Source organism: Epinephelus moara, chromosome 3 (genome assembly GCF_006386435.1).
Source record: "Epinephelus moara isolate mb chromosome 3, YSFRI_EMoa_1.0, whole genome shotgun sequence".
NCBI lineage: Eukaryota > Metazoa > Chordata > Actinopteri > Perciformes > Serranidae > Epinephelus > Epinephelus moara.
This window is the reverse complement of record NC_065508.1, coordinates 35,946,039-35,966,416: the sequence shown is the minus strand read 5'-3', so window position 1 is coordinate 35,966,416 and position 20,378 is coordinate 35,946,039. Positions and strand designations below refer to the sequence as shown.

The following is a 20,378-nucleotide window of genomic DNA, read 5'->3' as shown; positions in this document are numbered from 1 at the left end:
TCCAAGCAATCCCTAGACTGCTGGGCCATTAAAGTCTAAACCCGCAGCCTGCATGGGGTCTAAGGTAGGTCTTACATCCCTGGTGTGCATCTTTAAGTGCACAAATACACATAAAGGGAAAAATGCTTTGCAGCAGAACTAGAAATCACCCAAATGCTTTGATGTTGGGTAAAGACTCATCATGTCCGTGCTTAAACATGCTTACTGCTTCATTGAAAGCTCTTCCCTCAGCTTTGTGATGGTATCCCCTGGTGTCATGTAGACCTGAGGGCTGTGCCACGAAGCAAGTTCAGTAGAGCCAGGCTTCTTTGCCTGAGATGGCTCGACAAACCCTAAAGCCTCAGTCTGAGGTAACAGGTACCACGAGGATGGTTATCAACTGGCTCAGGCTTTCTTCTTCAGGCTCTGCGCACATCACAAGTTTATATGCCATATTCATTTTACCATTCAGTTTATTTCCAATGTGACAGCTGTACATTTTACAGCTGCTAAACTTCAAAATTGATGCAGCGGATTTAAACATTATACTCAAGAACTACATTTAAGCCTGACACTGACCCATAATGAAGGAGACTTATAAATCACTTTAGTTTTCAGACAAATCAAAGTAAAATGATTTCTATTGATTGAATATTATCTGTGATAAATACCAATAGACTAATCAATTTTCTGATCTGTGTTTTATTAGCTGTAATATACCAGCAGTGTAAAATGGACTTCAGCAAATCAGTAATAAGCATATAAATATAACCCAAAGTGGTAACGTTATGGTATGATTTGAGAGAATTATAAAACATTTCATAGGCAAGTAAATATAATCCTGATTAATAATATCCAAAAGGAGGCTTTTTTTTGTCGTCAGCATGGCCAGATGGAGCAGAGAACAGTGCAGACACATTCAGTAGATCAGTATGAACAACCTGGTAACAACAACAACACAACATTCTTGCTTATATTTTCTGTATCACTGACATGCTGTAGGTTCCCATGTTAAAAGGACGAAAGAAACATGTTGCCTGTGGTAACCACATTGAGCTGATAGGTGCCACTGAAATGAAGACTTAGCACACAGGCAAACTCAATATCTCAGTAAAAGAAATATATTCATTTTACAAACTTATTTTTCTCAAGGAAATGTGTGGACAAGTTGCACTGTGAATATAAGGTGATCAAATTTAGACTAATTTATTTATCTCTATTATTATTATTTTATTTTATTTTTATCTTTTTTTCTTTTTTTTTAAGTATATATTTGAGCCCAAATTTGTCATTGTCTCAACTGTCCCGGAGAGGCAGAATTTTTGGGAAAATGTTTCATGTTTGGATTGGCCTTTAAAATGTTTGATAAATTGTTAGCAGACAAGTGTATCTGTTGTTGTATCTGTCACCATCATCATTAATCTCATAATGTTATATAATAATAATAGTAATACTACTACTACTACTACTACTACTACTTGGTAGGGCTGCGCGATTATGGAAAAAATCATAATCACGATTATTTTGGTCAAAATTCAAATCATGATTATGCAAACGATTATGCAGCGCACGTGATGACTTATATTGTTTACACGACGGCATGTCATTTCTGTCTCTACATGGTCGCGCGTTTACAATTCTCCTCTCCTCTCTGTATCGCGCACGGCGGAGTTCACACACACACACACACACACACACAGACACGTACGCACACACACACACACACACACACACACACACAGACCAACCTCTCTCGCTGTTTTTGAAATCTTCCGCGATCACCTGCCCCTTGTATTATTCGTAGTTGTTCTACTTGACTGGCTCGTGGAGTGAATAGAGGGGAGGGGGCGGTATTGCACATGCGCGGCTTCCGTAGAAAACAAAATAACATCTGAAGTTGTCTGTGACCAAAAATCGTTTACCCTCGATTTCGTTGATTTTGAAATCGTCTGACCTCAAAATCGTAATCGCGATCACCAGGCGATTAATTGCACAGCCCTACTTCTTGGGTTAAGGACAATTAATGAACATATTTTATTCACCAATCAATTTGTCATGTCGTGTTACCTTCAGGTCATGGGGAAAACTTTTCTTGCATGCCTCCAAAGAAAATGGCAAATATATTGATTTATTGATTGATTAAAAACCAGTATACCAACTGAAAACCAAATCAAGACATCCACTGACAAACCCTCATACAATTTGTGAAGTATAATCCAAGTGTCATTAATCAATTTTTTATGAAAAATGCACGTTTGGGAAGCACTGAGCATATGACTGGATAAATGAGAACATATTATACTGCACTTGTTATGTGAGTAGTTTGGTTGTTGTTAAACGTGATTCCCCAAAAAATCCATAAATAAATATGTTTACTGTTTTCTGCTAGGGTTAGGGTAACATGGCATCACTGTTTTACAAATGTTCATTTTGTGGGTGAAGTATTCCTTTAAAAGTAGATATGGGCATATAAAATGAAGAAATTCTTTCTTTACCTAATGATATGAATTGCAGTGTGTGTTACTGGATAATGTACATAGCATGTATGTACATACATAGAATGGTCATGATGCTGGCGGAAAAAAAAGGAGTTGAAAATGACAGTTTGTCATTTTATTTGCATTATTTCATGGTGAAAACTAAGGTAAGTCTTTTTAATTTTAAATAGAATATGTGCAGAATCATGTAATGTCTAACATAATGTGGGAAACACATGTTCTCCTGTCAGTAGTTGTATTTTCAAGATAAGGTGTTTTGATTACGGTTGTAAGAATGAAAGATTTGTAAGAAGATGTTTTTATAAAAAAAAGGCTTGTTTTCCTTGTATTAAAAAGGATATACAAGTGTAGATGGATGTTATAGGTATGATCAGGGGAAAAAAAATAGCGAACAGTTTCTTCACTGTTGCCTCAATTAAAGGTGTTGCTTGAAGATCAGAGGTGCTTTCTATGATCATGGTTGTCATAGGAAAAAGAAAAAAACTCATCACACAACTTGCCAGGATGCTGACAGCTCACATAAGGTTGCAACTGGCAATGAGTGTGATTTTAAGAGTGCCAAAAAAATGAAATAAAATAATATGAATAGACAGACACTACACTTTGAAGAAAACTTCTTAAAACACAAATAATAAGTGAGTGTTACTATACTTGATACTTTCAAAAGTTCAATGAAAAGTTCATTTGCTTGAAGATTCCTCTGAGTTCATTTTTGATCAGTTATAAATAAAGACAGCTAAAGTCAATTAACAGTGGTGTGGTTTCAAAATGCAGGTTGAACTGTTTACTGTGTCCTTATTGTTTTTATTGTTTGGCATCATGTTTCAGAGAAAATTGAGAGCTTAAGAAATCCAAACTTATTTAACAACATTATCTTTCTCCCTTATGACATTTAGAATGGCCTCTTATGAGCAGCATTTTATGCTACACAGATCATCTGCATATCAAATTGGGAGCATTATGCTGTGCCATTATGCTATGTGTACACTGCACAGTGCACCTGACTGTGCCTCGCATCTTCATGAGAGCACTATCGCAACCCCACACATCATTTTAGCCAAAGGAACTTAACATCTGGTATTCCCCATTAACCTCATCTAATGTAGTGAGTGAGGAACACACTCCCCTCCCTCTCCTTGAGCAAGGCATTTAGCCTGCAATTGCTCCAGTGGAGCAATGAATGAGGAAATGAGATTCAAGAAAGAGAGCACACGTCTGTTTTGACTCTCTGGTTTGTTCACTTATGCCCTCATGTGCTGGCGCTCAGGAAAAACATTAATCATGCCGTGTAAAAAAAAATATTTAGAAATTAAATATGAAAGTGTGTGATGTGATGATTGTGTATAGTCACAGACTGGCATGTTCAACAAAGGTTTGGATGAGCTGAGAGTCAACGGAAAGTGTTTTTTACAACACTGCATGAGGTACTTGCCAATCGGATACTACAAAATACAGATTCAGTGCTGGTAGACATTTTATACGTTTTTTTAAATAGAAACTCACACAGACAGTTACACTAGATTCTTATTAATGCTATTATCATTTACTGGCATAATAGTAATGCAGCAGCTGCAGCAGGAGTAGTATAGTCGTAGTATATGTATATTACCTTGGACAAGGATGTGCACTGAGGTGGTTCTCGGTCGACTGCTTGTCTGGACTGCGCACACATACTGCCCCTCATCTGTCATGTCCACGTTTTCAATCTTGATGGTAAACTCCTCTTGATTAAGGGTCACCAGACTCACTCTGGGGTCCACCGACCATTTGTCTTCTCCAGCATACAGTATACTCGACCGGTTTAGCCATGCTGTGTGTGTGACAACATCCCCCTGTGCGCACCTGTAAGGCAATAAAAATAGCACTGAAAATAGGCCTTTTACCAAAGTGGACAAGAAGTTATTTTGAAATAACTTGAAGTACTCATAGAATCGACGATATGTAAAATGTATATCCAGTATTCTTGCTTCACATGATGTATACAATCAAGCCAAGCAACAATTTATATACCATGTTTGTCTCACACAGCACTTCTCTCTCGTACAGTACATAAGGACTCTTTATTATTCATTGCAAATTCCTGAATGATTTGTTTCTGTCAGGCTGAGGTGGACAATCATCCCACTGATTAGCAAACCTTTAAGCAGAGAGGAGGAACTAATCAGTGCAGCCAGCTGGTGTAGTGTTTGGTTGAGATGAAAACATCTCCATTACACACAGCTTTCACCACTGCAGTGAAGGCTTACTGATACTTCTGAAGGCTGAAACTGTCATGTAAGACAGTGGGTTGTGAGGATGTGGGTCAGCTGGATTGTACAGATTTATTCTAAGTAAGGATAGTTGTCATAAAACAGATACAATTATTAGATACTAGTTGATTCATTATAATCAAATTAAAGAATTTATAATAAATATGGACGACATGACACCTCATGATGGCTGGCTGCAATATAAGTAATACACCCCGCCCCCTCCATGTTAGCGAATGGGACATAGTCTGAACTAAAATCTCAAAGTACACACCAAGTAAATGTTTGCCAAAAACGGTTTCTGTCATTTTAGGTGTTTCTTATGCTGATGACTGACAGCTGTGTGTGCTAATTGGTTTGCTCGCAATCAATGCCACTGCTCGCAGTTGGTTGGACGGGTGTTTGGGTGGGAACTTGACACTGTTGAGATCACTACTGCACAAACTCTAACCCCTTTTACACTGCCTCTTCAAGGCATTCCGCGTCATTATGCTGCCTTGCCGTTCTCTATTAAAGGTTCAGTTGCAGAATGGGGGGAAAGGGCTGTTTCTCCTTGAAGGTGGCATCAGAGGTAGTAACAGTGCGAAAACAATGTCTGTATAAAGGAGACAGTTATGCATGTTTTACCCACTGCGAGAGATTTAAAAAGTAGCTAATAGCAGTTAGCAGCTGACTCAGAGAAAAAGAACAGCAGCTGATAATGTCTGCAAATTGGGGGGGACAATGAGGTCCAGGAGCTCCTTACCCTTCGAGCAGAGAATAAGATCAGCCGCCATCTAGAAATGATCATAATAATTGTTATTGCCATGTTAATGCCACTATTACTGTTTTGAACAGGACATCACCAGAGCAAGATGACAGCGGTCGTGTTTGGGATATTTTGGCTTTTTGAACAGCGAGGAAGCGTCATCCATCTTTATAGAGTCTATGATTCGAATACATTTCCCATAATGTTTTTTTTTTTTCTTTTTAAATCAATGTCCAGTACCTGGGGGTACTATCAGACACACCATCATTATCTTTTACTTAACTGCCAAATCATCTTTATTAGAATTGTGTGACTTTTGGAAAGTAATATTTGAAGACATTATATGATATTGGCAACATAATTGCAGTTCTCAATTTCCTCATAAAAGGGAGGAATTTTTTATGCATAATAATGTTCTAATATACGACATCAAAATGGAAATAATAAAATAATTCAAGCTATTAGCAATCATGTTAACAGCTTGCCTGGAAAATTGACAATTTTTCAATAAGCTTGGTAACAAGACACATTGTACATATGCAAATGCAACTCTCGAGCCATCATCAGGTTTCTTTTGTTAATCTGCCCACACACTTGGTTTGTGACATTCAGAAGTGATTGAGACAATGAGGTGAAAACTGTGCCGCTGTGCTCCGCTGCAAACACAACAGATTGGTTGCACCAGTTGCAAAATGCTGCTTTGATACAGGAGCTGGGTCACTGATCTTTGACTGTTTCCACAGAGAAACACATCTGCTGTTTTTTCATGGCAAGTCTTTGGATCCCACTGAGAAAACACCGTCAGGGCTGCAGGGGAAAAAAAGTCTTCCTTATGGAAAGTGTGCCAAAAGAAGAAGCAACTTCAGCAAACTGTGCTTTTGGCTGCCAAATGCCTGTTCATCATCTGGGTTTATTTAACTTTCTGTAGCCTAATTTTCTGACCTACAGAGGAGCGGGGCATTTGAACATTAACCGTTTAAAATGGTGACAGTGTAACATGAGCTCAACATGTTGCAGCTGAAAGACTCTCAGCTCCATTTACGCTGTCACAGCTTTTGTTACAGCATCAGTCACTTCCACTTCAGTGGCAGCAGTAGGGTCAATGGCATCCTTGGGGCATCTGTGGTGCTATGGCAGGGAAAGAGGGAAAAAAACTGTGTGTGTGTGTGTGTGTGTGTGTGTGTGTGTGTGTGTGTGTGTGTGTGTGTGTGATCAATACACAGGAGGAAAGGCTTTCAAAAATAATGGATTGCAGTATGTGAGATGGCAAGGGATCAATTTACTATGACAAAGTGGATTCAAAGTAGGGTTTTCATTTCTAATGGCTACAGTAAATTAATTTCTTGGAGCTGCAAATGTATTTCGCACTGTTAAATGTTAACCTTTATAAATAACACCAGCAACAGTTTGAACTGTGCTTGCCCTGTAACATTCCTTTACAATGATCAGTCCTCAGTTATGCCTGATAAAATCACGATATGAAAAGAAGAGTGATTTAATATCTCCTGGCAATCTTTCTTCGCTGACCTCCAGTGGTTTAACTTCTCACCTTGGCTGCAGTGATGTGCAGGAAGACTCAGGGAACTGGTGATATCACTGCTGTGTGTGCGTACATGTTTTACACAGCACAGTTCTGACAACACCTTTCAGTGATGCTGGGTGGAGTTGGAGGTGAACAGAAAGACTTGAAACTTTAAACCAGAGAGGGCAGCAAAACACTGCTGCTCAGCCTGGTGTTCAGTTACTCTTTGAGGTGACCTACAGACTTACAAGGACACATGCTTCCATGTACATGGATGCTCAGTCAAGTGTAAAAACTGAAAGCTGGAACTTTTCTTGGAGGTGGTCCAACACACAACCTCTTTGGTGAGTGGCATATTTACTGTCAGCCTCAATGTCCATGTTAACACCATGAAGAAACATGGTCTCATAGCACAGAGGGGGATACAGTTTGATTCTTGATAGGTACTTGATTTTGGATGGAACATGTCAATTTCCCATACCACTGCTAAAACAGGAAACAGGGTACAGAATCATTGTGTTTGTGTGAGATTAAAATGAGCACTTTATATCTACATATGAAGTTGGTCCTCTTCCACAGAGTCTGACATAATACACTGTGATGTTTTTACAGTAGTCCAGAAAGGACAAACCAAACACTGGCTCTAAGGATGGTCTTGAAGGGAGGGTTTAGCAGAGGGTAATCTGTTGGTTGCAATCTGCAACCAAAAACCTGCAACCAATCAAATCTGCAATCTACAACCCTCTGAGGCTGAAAAATGAAGCCAACACTGAAGTGCCACAAACTGTGTTTCCTCAAATGGCCACTTGAGGCCGGCTCCTAAGCATGACAATCTTCATGATGAAATGCTCAACTTTACAGCAAACATGTTTGTTTCCTTTACTGACTTCGATTTATTAAGACTTAAGTTTAAGCAGAATTAAGGGTGGGGCTGCCTTGAGTGACAGACTGTTTGCAAGTCACGTCTACTCCTCGCTTCTCCCCAGCTCCATCCTGTTAATATGGTCACTTCTGGCTCCAAAAAATCACAATGAGGATGGCCAAAATGCCAAACTTAAAAACGGGAGTCAACAAACCAATGGGTGACATCATGGTAGCTACATCTTTCATTTTATACATTATATGTCTGCAACCTCACTGCTATGCCATCAAATCCCACACACTGTTCCTTTAACAAAAAATCCTAATCATGTGACTTCTACGGAATTCATTAAACCTCCTGTTTACTTATCGGTCTTCAAGGTCGAGGCTGTTGTCAGTACCTCCTACGGAACCACAGCCTTCAGTGGTTAGTGTTTAATTGAAGAGGGTCAGTGACACAGTTGACGGTATCCTGGCACAGTGTTTACACTGCCTTCCAATTTCCAATTCATGAGGAACTCTGTGCAGTCATATTATGTGAGTGGGAGTGCTGCCTCTTTGAGTGCGATGAAAGAGTATAGAACAAGTCATAAGATATGAGATTGCAGATGCTGGTCTTTCGATAGTCATTAAATGAGGAGAAACTTGCGGGGAAAGAGAGGAAAAGCAGCTCCAGTGCCTCTTGTGTTGAGTTTTGCAGTAGATACGACATTAGCAATGTTTCTACATGTGCAAAAATTCTTATTCATATCTTTGCATGCATGTTTATTCAGCACTATACTTAAATCCCCTGGTGTCAAAATGTTCAGCAGCTAATTGGAATGATCTTCTTGAATATATATTTTTAGAACTTTATTGAAAAGAAAATCTGGTTTGACGTAGGTTGTTATTGTTATAAAAACTATATGCCTCACCAACTAAATCCCCCTAGAGAGCAGTGAGAAGAAAAACGAACGGATAAATATTTTACATACCATATATTCTCCTCCTTATCGCTTCTGCACAGATGGCAAACAAAATTTAATCCAAAAAAAAATTGTCAATCCCTTCAAAAGCATGAAAGGAGGAAGGGAAGGGGAGATGTGAGATTGGGGGGTGAAACTGTAACCGTAAGCAAACAGCTTCTCCACTCTTCTCCTTGTGTGCTTTCTGACAGTAATGTGTGGATCATTAAAAATACATGACACTTGTTGCTCCACAATTAGATGTCACCACTAGACTTTGTTTACGCTGCAGATCAATTGAGTTAATCTTTAATGCTATGTCATCAGTAGCTTTGCTTCCAGGAGTACAACCCTCATCTCTTTCAACATTCAGTCATTGTTGAGATTATCATTACCGTCTAATGACTCAGATGCACGTGAATTGAAAGAAGAAAGTGTTTTTTTTAAATACGACAACAAAAGAAATGTTTCCCTTTTAATATCTTGGGATGTGGACTTGGGTTCACAAAAGGCTTGGTTTACAAAATCTAAAGAATGTGATAGAAGGTGTTTTCAAGAATTTCACAAGATAAAACTTAAATGATGTCAATTTCGGTTAATTTTGCTTTTGACAGCCTGACACCCATTAACAAGTCACTAACTGCTTCATTAAAAATAAAAGAATAAAAAAACAGGCAAATGGCATGGAATACAAGAGGCCTTTCTTTTTAGTCCAGTGCTCAGTGTGAGCTTAAGTACTGCATTTCAAAGCATTATCCATGTAGAGGTGGTGAAATTTTAATACTTTGTGATGTAAATGTTATGCCTTATATTTTGTAAACCAGCGGCTGGTCGCCATTATAGGTTAATGGCGACTGGTTTCGTCAGGGGGAAACACGGCGGGACAAGGACGGAAGTTAAAATGGCAAAAGTCCATATAGGGTGGGTGGGAGCAGTTGTGGATGGCTCCGCTGACCTTCACCCAGGAGGCTGGTGTTCGCTTCCCGTATGATTGTAAAGCCAAACCCTGTTCTATTTTCCGAAACTCAACCATGTGCTTTTGTTGCCTAGACCCAACCATGTCCATCTGTTGGCAAAACGTAACCACATGGGCTTGTTGTTGAAGGAAAAAGAATGTCAGTGCATTGTAATTAGAAAGAGACTGTATGGAAACAGTTCATTTCCTGTGAAAACGGAAGTGTATTTTGAAAAAAGACAATGCATGTAACAGGCAGAAGTTGACACGCCATCCCAGGATATCAACAATGAACACAACCAGGGTACCTGGAAAGTTCATGACCAAATGTTGTTATGTGACGAGGTCGAAGTGAGAATGTGTTGTTTTGTGTTGGCTTTGCTGACAGACAGCTGGCCAGCAGCACTAACTGCCCACCTTCTGCTATTTACTGGTTAGCTAATGTTAGCCTTGGCTGCTTTGCACTGCGCACCAGCCCGGCTGGCAAGCCGGTAACAAAGTCCAGGTGGCTGTATGATGATATTGCTGCCTTCCAGTCTTCCTTCAGGTTGCCCCCGGGAGTAAGTGGCCTCATTTCTAGCCACAAAACCCCTTTAGCATTGTTACCAAGTTAGCACCACTGCTAATGGTGGTAACTGAGCTAACAGAAGCAATGTACAGAGTGGCCACGCACTGCGCAGTGGGCACCAGCCTATGTTTTCGCATGTTAACATGGCTAGCCGGCTGTTTACCTCTCATCAGACCCGGGTGATGCACAGTGCAGTAAACAAAAATACTTGGCAGCTAACCAATTAGACTAACTGTTAACTGCCTGCATTCCTAATTGCAATTGTATTTGGAGTTTGAATGATCAGATTTCTCATGAACAATGACAAATGTCATGTGTGCTCACAAATGAAGCTTGAGCAAAAGTTCAGTCGCGAAGACAAAACTTTTCATGCTGAGGCTGCAACTTTTCTTTCTCAATCTGACATTCAGTCCTCTCATGCATGCTTACTCACTATCTCTAGCTGTCATTGTCCAGGGCTGTCAATTGAGTCAGCGACTATTCTACAGCTGATTCACAATCAACCAATAGTGCAGAGACACACCTTCTCCATTAGCCTATAATCTTACTGCTCCTCCTTTTAAATATGGTTCTTTTTCTACCCGTAGTTTTTTGATGCTGCAGCCATGCGCACCCTCCACCTCCTCATCACTGTTTAGTCTTCTCAGATTCGTCAGCCTCATCCTTCTCATCAGCCACCAGTGTCAGTCATCAGCCACCACAACCTCCACCAGTGTCTAGACTTCATGGGGGGGATTTATCTTGCTGCCGCTCAGGTCACAAAATTTTTTTCCCTCTGGTGTCCAAGCGTCTTTTAAATCTTGATCAGCTCAAATCATCTGTTCATCTGTTCACTCATATTCTGTATTAGATATTACCTTTCCTTTATTCTTCTGTCTCTCCTGATTGAAATAGATCTTTTCATGGTCAGATGTTGCTGACCTGCTGTCCCTGTCTCTGTAGGTATAGGTTGAGTAGGTTAAGGTTAAGTGTAATGACAACTAAGTATAATATGCCTTCATTTTACTCACTGGTTCAAATGCGTATTGCAACAATGGTAGCCGCCGTGTACCAAAAAGCTATGATAACATTGATGAAACCATGTCATCCGATACTTCATGGAGTATTCGTTCAGGCTGCTACACAGACACACGCGACATGAGTTGACAAGCCCCCTCCTCATCTGTGTTTACAACGTAGGACTGTTGGGGTGGGTGTAAATCGAACTGACAAGTGGCTCAACCTCACACACCTCATCCCTCTCCTCGCATCACTGCGCTGCTAACAGCTGTTAGCCACTGTTAGTGGTCAGCGCCACTACTGCCCTGGCACTACTGCAGCATAACAAAGTCCCAATCTTTGAGCATAATGCAGGATCATGCATATGCAGCATCACGGGAGATCATAATGCAGGATCATGCATATGCAGCATCACGGGAGATGGAATGCTCGTCGCCAAGAAAGCGCAAAAGGGAATCAAAAAGGCAACGTGACCGGTGAATTCAAAAAACGAGGATCAGCATCGGGGTAGCCTTTCACAGGTGGAGAGAGCTGCTGAAGGAGAAAGATAATACAATCACAGGCCAGTGCCACTGTCAGCTGTTAGCCGCTGTAAGCAGCACCGCTAACAGCGGCTAGTGGCTAACAGCGGCGCAGTGAGGAGAGGGATGAGGTGTGTGACGTTTTTTGAATTGTGGGGAGAATTCAAAAATGTGAATAAGCATGATCCTCCATCCTCTGAAGCCAGAGGTTTTCAAATGCACTGGCACTTGTGACCAGCCTGCTTGCTGCTGCTTTTTGTCACTCTACCTGCAATGTATATGTAAATGAGGATTTCGGACATATTAAGATATGCTGATGGAGGTAAATACACATGTGCTAGGACACACTTTTTACTGCAAAATTTGTAAGTGCCTTTAAAAATGCTACAATATGGGTAGTAGAAATTTATGATTCAATTTTTTCTAAAGTTGCATTTTAAAATCTCAAAATAATTGGTAACATCTCTCTTTTTAAATAATATGGGAATGCCCTTTGTATTAACATCACACAAATCAGGATAGCAGAACCAGCAATGCTAATATTTTCTTTCCTGCTCACTTAGCTGTCACTGTATCCTGAACTACGTGGGGAAGAACAAAGTTTATGAAAATAGGCTATTAAGCCAAGATTTCGCAGCAGGGCTTGAACCTTCATAAGGCCATGCACACATTGTATTGTACAAACGAACAAGCAAACAAACAAACAAACCAAAACTGATGCTTTTTTCCTCCTTCCTTGTTGATTACTGTAAAACTGGTCTTTAATTTCATTGCTAGTGGCATTAAATTTTTTTTTTTTTAAATCTGACTTGCCTTAAGCTGTAGGAATTTCACTTCATCCATCTTGATTGATTTTGTTGTGCTGTCTTTTGCCCTGTACCACAATTTCAAGTCCTCACTGTCATTGCTTTGTCATGTGCCTCTGACCTAACACTCTCTGTGAGCCTGAAGTTGAACTCCATTCTTTTCATATCCACTGACTGCATTACATCATTTAATGACGTCTGTAACACACTATCATGGACATGTGTTCCATCAACAAAACTGTGTTTCATTTGCCAAAACACTTAAATGGAGCAGTAACCCTATGGGATGCATGACTGAAAAAAAAATGTCCAGCATTTCAAAAGAAAGATTTACAAAAATACAACTGTGATCTAATGAAACTGATTGGTGATAGTTCTAAGGGTAAAAGTAAGGGTTTATAATAAGTGATAATTCAAGAATGTCTGACTTTAAAGTCAGCAAACACTGTTTATCCAATCTACACACTGAATTATTGTAGTCCTTTATAATAAGCAAGGTTTTAGAGGTTTGAAATGCCTCCTAGGCAAGCCATTGACTTTCTAATAGATAGGTAGGGAAATTAAACACTATATACAAGCAAGATTAATCGAATCAAGTTTGTGATCATATATTAAAACACTTCAGCAGCACAGTTCTCTGTCTATTTTAGAGGTTTTTCTAAAGCTTGCAGACATTCACTTTGTTATATATGTGATGGCAATTAACATGTCGGTCTTATGTAGTGGTGTAATAAATCGTAAATGGACATGCACTTGTATAGTGCCTTTCTAGTCTTCCCGCCACTTAAAGCACTTAAAGCTGGGCAAGGCTGCCAAACAAAGGCATCACTTAGTTTAGACTTTGATAGGCAATCACACACCAATGGTACAGCCATCAGGATACTTAGACGTGCGGACTGGCAGAGCCAGAGATCAAACAGCTGATCCTGCGATAAATGGACGAACTCTACTTCCTGAGCTGCAGCCGAACGCACCACTTTTTCTGGCCATAGATATCAGGCTCCTTCTCACAATGTAAATATAAATATGTATAAAAAGAAAACCACATAAACAATGACAATTTAATTCACAAAACAGTGAATTTAATATAGTTAAAATATAGGGATTAAAATAAACTTATATAAAATATTAAATAAAATTATACATAATTATGGGAGACAGTTATGGCAAAATTAATGAACTGTATTTTTTACAGGAATGCAGTAAATGTATATGCGCAACATGTAATATACATACGTACACCCACTCGCCCCTTTATTAGCTACACCTTAGGCACACTATTAACTGCTCGTTAACACATGTATCTACTCAACCAGCCATGTAGCAGCAACTCAATGCATTTAGACATGTTGACATGGTCAAGAGAGTGACTTTGAACATGGCTGGTTTGAGTATTCAGAAACTGCGGATCTATTAGGATTTTCATGCACAACTATCTCTATGGTTTCCTCAGGATGGTCCGAAAATATATCCAGTGAGCAGGATTCTCAGTGGGCGGAAATGCCTTGTTGATGGCAGAGGTCAGATGGCAATGGTTAGACTGGTTCGAGCTGATAGAAAGGGTATGCAGAAGAGAATCTTTGAATGCACAACATGTCAAACCTTGAAGCAGATGGGCTACAGCAGCAGAATACCACACCACGTACTACTTCTGTCAGATAAGAATAGGAAACTCAGGCTACAATTGCCAATTTCCAAAATTGGAAAACAGAGGACTGGAAAAACCTGGTCCTATAGCATAAATCCATCCTGCCCTCAATCATCATGATAAGGATATTGGTCGTGTTATGGTGTGGGCGATATTTTCTTGGCACACTTTGGGCGCCTTAGTATCAATTGAGCATCGTTTAAACACCACAGCCTACCTGACGCAGATGCAGAACATGTTCATATTTATATGATCACAGTGTATCTTTCTTCTAACGGCAATTAATGGCTGAATTTCAATAACTGATCGCGATTAATTACATTTTTAATCGCATGTTTAAAATTCCATTATTTTGTATTTCAAAACAGTTTTGAAGTCCATATTAACAAGTTGAAGCAATTCATTCATTCATTATCACAGTATCATGGCTGGGAACCAGATGAATGCAAATAAATTTATTTCATGAACTTGACTTTTAGATTTATTCATTTCAAATCAGTGCTGCACTGCTACTACAGTGTGGTCTTGAAACCATGACTTTGAGGTAGGAGACAATGTCAAAGTGCTTATTGTGTGAAATCCATGTTTTAAAAAAGGATTACACTGTCCCAGTTTAGAAAGTGCAGTTACGCTGATATAATTTTGATAGCTCACTGTCGTCAAATGATCCCTGGTTAATGCGACAGCATTTGCACTTTTTAGGAGTTCCAATTTAGTTGCTTTCTCTGATTCATACAGGCCCTGTACAAGTAAGACATATGACTGGTCATAACATGCCAACCTGAGGACATCCCTTTAATACATTATACACTTGTGTGGTGGTGTGTCTGTGTTGCTCTGCAGTTATGTATACCTCCAAAACACAAGTCGCTTAGTGCTTGTTCTTGTGCTTTCTATACTGAAAACTACATATAACAGCAGGCAAACCTTATAACTTAATCGGAAGTGTTTTATAGTCAGGCTGTCAATGGCATTAACCTCTAATTGGGTTAGGCCTCTATCCAGACTCTGGATCATGAGGAAAAGGACTGAGTTTCACTGACGGACAACACAACAAGGTTACTGCTTGCAACTCAAGCTTTGGTGCCTGATGTCATAAAAATGTCAGAAGCCTCACAGTCTGTTTCCATTTGAATGACCTGTCAAAGCACATCAGACAGTGTTTTTGAGCTTCTGGATGTAAAGTCATGAAGTGATATGGCATTGAAAAATGAATATGATGGGGTGGTATGTGTTTTTCTTTATTGTCTTCTTTATAAATTAACTTTACTATGGATATAAAGATAAAATACAGATTTAAATGTTAGAAGCAATCATCTCTAAATGATTGTGGCAGCAGCTGGAAAGAATTTAACTCTATTTTATGCAAGAGTAACCTCAGACACAATGTTGCAATGCAGTGCGATCAGAATAAAATGAGGAATATATGGTGTGCTAAATGTTACCAAAGTTGCAAAGTTCAGCCAGATTTTGCACAGAATTTAAGTGTAATTTTCTGGCAGCTATTTATATAGAAAAGTGGAAACCAAAAGAAGAAACTGACGGAAATTTTTGCTGTAACACAGAATATTTATAAAAGCTGTGACTTTTAACCAAATGTAACACTGAATTCAATGAGATGATTTAATAAGTGCTCTCCAGTATCATTTAAAATTTACTTATCGCTAATTTGCATGAGTGGTTGTTTATCAATCTATCTAGCTCTCAGCTGCTATTGACATTACTTATGTACCATTATACAACAGTTAGTTCCGGCCCTGCAATCTGATTGGTCGAGAGACAGTAAAACCGTGATGATATTGGAGTACAACATCACGGTTATTTCACTGTGTATGTATCACTCCGCCTCACAGCTGATTGCAATCAACAATCAAATCAAAACTGACGGTTAGTGTCAGTTAGGTCAGCAGTTGCGTTGTAGGCTAATTAATTCATCCACTGTCAAACAGCCAAAAATATGGATTTATTTCCTAAAATAAGTTTTGAATTGAACTATGAATGGTCATCAGAGGAAGATGAGGGAGAGGAGAAGCTGAATCCATCTGAGCACACATCCAGGTTTGTCAGTGTTTCATCAGCGGAGCTCAATGACTTGGAGAAAAGCAACATACTGTCAGATCAGAAGGCAGAGTCGGCTGTGCCTGTGAAGCGACAGTCCACCATGCAGTCACCAGAGACTTATTTCACCGGCTGCACAATTAATGGAAACGTGCAGATAAATGTGTATAAAGAGTAAGTGCCTGGCGCACCATGTCTGCGTTACATAGCAACGGTGACAGCGGAGTCCTGAGGGAACTATTTTTGTTGGCGGAAGACAAATAAAATGCTTAAATTATCTATTTTGTCCTCATTTTTCAACATTTCTTAATCAGCCTTGCTTATTTAACTATTGAGCTGTTGTATAAAAGCAATATCACACTCGAGCTCGTGATGTTGTACTGTGATATCGTCACGGCTGTGATTGTCTGCGGCCTCATGCCTATGACCGAATCACAGCCGTGACGATATCATAGTACAACATCACTCCCTCTCGTGTGATATTGCTTAACTGTGATGAGTGCAACTTACTCCTGTGGCTTTAAAAGCCTTGAATCAAGCTTAATGTTGTTAATACTACAAACATTTTACCAAACAGTGTATTATAATTCCCATATAACAGTAACATTACTTCTATAACAAATGTCCACTTGTGACAGGGGTATCCCAACTCCTGTATTATTTTGAATTTCTTAACAAAAGATGACGGTCAATAAAAGGTGGTCTAGAAGCAAAATTAAATTGAGGTCCATAACCCACAATAACATACCTCTCAATTGAATGACTATGGCATTTTTTTAATTATTGTATTTTTCATAGACAACAAAGTAAATAAAACTGTTTTGATTAAAATAACTAATTCTATAATAAGCTAAGTGCAAATATTGCCACATAGAGGACAGAAAAACATATGAGAAATTAATACTTGTATGCCCCTATGCTGAAGGAAGTATTCATGTTTTCCATCTCTGTGTTGAACAAAGCAGATAAACAAGCGCTGTCACAACCTGATGAAAAAAGAGCCACTTGAGTTCCCTAATGTCTCGCCATAATCACAATGATATATTAGGCCTCATCAGTTATGGTGATGGGGCCATTAATTAACCCAATCCATGCATTCATTAGAAAACATTTCTGTGTCAACATACTTGTCTCCATGTAACATGTGGGTGGAATAAATCTGCTCTCTGCATCTTGAGGCACTACCGTGTATTTCCACTAGGAAGGCTCTAATACAGTACCTGACAGTCAGACAGCAATGGTAACATCTCTGTTTGACTGTGATTTTCAGGAACTCAACAGTTTAAAAGACCGTTTTAAAGCATTCTGAAGCAAAAATCATAGATTAGGGGTTCTCAAAGTTTTGATGACTGAGTCAGCATATGATTTTTTTATGATATGCTTTACTATGACTTTTTAATGACTTTTTTTATGACATTTTTATCACTTGCTTTTACTTCTTTATGGCATTTTTATGCCCTGCACTGGCAATAGCTGTGGCCAGAGGTGATACCTTTTTGTGTTGTCCATCAGTCCGTCTGTCTGCCCATCTGTTCGTAAATTCCATTTTCATGAAGGCAATATCTAAGGAACACCTTGAGGGAATTTGTTCAAGTTTGGCACAAACGTCCACTTGGACTAAATGACGAATTGATTAGAATCTGGTGGTTGAAGGTCAAAGGTCAAGGTCACTGTGACCTTGCATCCGTCTCATTCTCGTAAATGCGATATATTTTACGAAGGCCTTGAGAGAATGTCCTCAAATTTGGCACAATAGTCCACTTGAACTCAAGGATAAACTGATTAGAATCTGGTGGTCGAAGGTCAAAGGTCAAGGTCACAGTGACCCCACAAAACATGTTTTTGGCCATAACTCAAAAATTGATATGATAGGATAAAATCATAAAGTAATGACATTTCATATCCCAAAGTCAAAGGTCAGCTTCATTGTGACATCATAGTGTTCTGCAAAAAAAACACTTTGCTGGCCATTATTCAACATTATAACTCTGTGCTAAACTGTGCTTTGTTGTTTAAATGTGTGGGAATTACTTTTTTTTTTAAAGACATAATTAATCACATCTTTATGGCATATTATGATATGATTTTTAACAACATACTATACTATTACCATATCAGTTGACAGAGATATTCGTAACACTAATATTACATTCTAGTTTTACACTATTTTATACATTTGAGAGCAATGAAAAGCAGTGACAGTGTAGTATTTGACATTGACCATGCCTACCCACAACAGCTGAGCAATGGCTTCTGCTGGGGTATGGCAAAACCACATGGACAAACCACACATAGAACTGCAGTATACAGTAATATTAGAACCAGAAGTAATAATAATATTGGCATTTTGGTAGGTAAACAGACTAGAGCAGTGGTGTGGTGGCACATGGGTATTCAATTATTTCATTGTGTGTGCTTGAACCATGTTGAAATTTCTTCCTGAAGTCTGTCCTTAAATCAGCATTTCTCTGAAGGCCTGGTGCCATCTTGAGAAGGTACTTGAGAAAGTAAGGCTGTGCCTTACAGCGGGGGTGATACCGCCAAAATGTTCTTTGACATAATCTGGGTGGCATAATAAAGAAGGTCAACGCTGACATCATGTTTCATTTGTTTTCTACTAAAATACAGTCTCTGCTCAGTGCCTAAAGAATATATCTTTTCTTTTTAATAGTTGTTGTAGGTCATTTTTAGGCATTCATGGCACTTGGTTAAAGTTAGGCAAAGGTGATGTTTATATCACATAAACGAAGCATCACTTCCAGTAATAAAATGATGTCCTTTATTGTACAGTATAAAGCAGTGGAGCTAAAGTGAATTGTATCATGGCACTGTGTGAAGGACATGCAGTGTGAGATACATTATAAAGATTGCTTATACTGTCACTGGCTTATTGCCAGTCTCTTTAGCAGAGCGGTGGCTCAAGGAATGAATGACGATGAGTTTGTTTTAAAGTGCGGACATCTGAACTGCCTTCCAAAAGACAGAACTGCTAAGTCATGGTCGAGAATGACAAATGACAATCAATTCAACCTTTCCTTTGTCTTCTTGATCTTTATTTCAGCCAGTAAGTTTATTTAAATAAATTAAGAGAGAACCTGCTCCAAAGTGCAAAAGAATAAATCAATGTCAGGGCAGATTGTAGCAATTGCTCTAAAGATGGAGGCTTACTACACCCAGCTTTCTTCATGATAAATGAACAATGTAAAAAAAAAAAGTACTTCCATGCTGCATCACACATTTTTAAATTATCAGCAAGCTTATTTCCGAGATTTACTCCTTTTACCATAATATGTTTCTTTTTATTCATTTATCCTAACTTTTTGTTATTGAAAGCTACTGTGTGCATACCTTTGAAGGACCAGTTTGTAGGATTTAAGGGAATATATTCGCAGCAATGGAATACAATAAACTAAATGTTTTATAAAGTGTATAATCACCTGAAAGTAAGAATTGTTGTGATTTTGTCACCTTAGAATGAGCTGTTTATATCTATGTAGGGAACAGATCCTCATCCATAGAGCTCTTTATGTTGCCCCGCCATGTTCCTACAGTAGCCCGGAAGGGACAAAACTTAACACTGGCTTTAGTAAGGTCATTCGTTTTTGCCTTGGCCACCGTAGTTAGCAGCCCCTCCCAGTGAGAACTTCGGAAAAACACTGATTTTTTTAAAATGTGAAACTGCTTTATTCAGTGTTTTTACCCGTTTGAATCACCTGGTCCGTTTGTTTTGGCGATGAAGAGACCTCTGCGGATAATTCAGCTCTGAGTAAAAACTTTCTGGAAGTCTGGTTCAGAAATAAGGTGAGCACACATTAAGTTTACCGTCCATCTGCCACGTACTGAACAGTAAAAGAGAAACAATGATTTGTAATGTGAAACTGCTTTATTCAGTTTTTTCACTGGTTTAAATCACCTGGTCCGTTTGCTCTGGAGAGGAAGAGACCTCTGTGGATAATTCAGCTCTGGGTAAAAAGCTTAAATTATTAAAAAAAAAAGGTGAAAACACATTAGCAGGCCGCCTC

General features: G+C 39.0%; 1 protein-coding gene across 7 annotated transcripts in view; it reads right to left on the bottom strand.

Moving 5' to 3' along the window:
- The window catches only part of ntm (neurotrimin), a 645,802-nt gene that overhangs the window by 78,680 nt on the left and 546,744 nt on the right, over window positions 1-20,378 (bottom strand). For all 7 annotated transcript variants that reach the window (XM_050036038.1, XM_050036047.1, XM_050036029.1 and 4 more), the window contains one exon: window positions 4,087-4,319. In XM_050036038.1, the coding sequence (XP_049891995.1) occupies window positions 4,087-4,319 (233 nt within the window). The remainder of the gene's footprint in view (window positions 1-4,086; window positions 4,320-20,378) is intronic.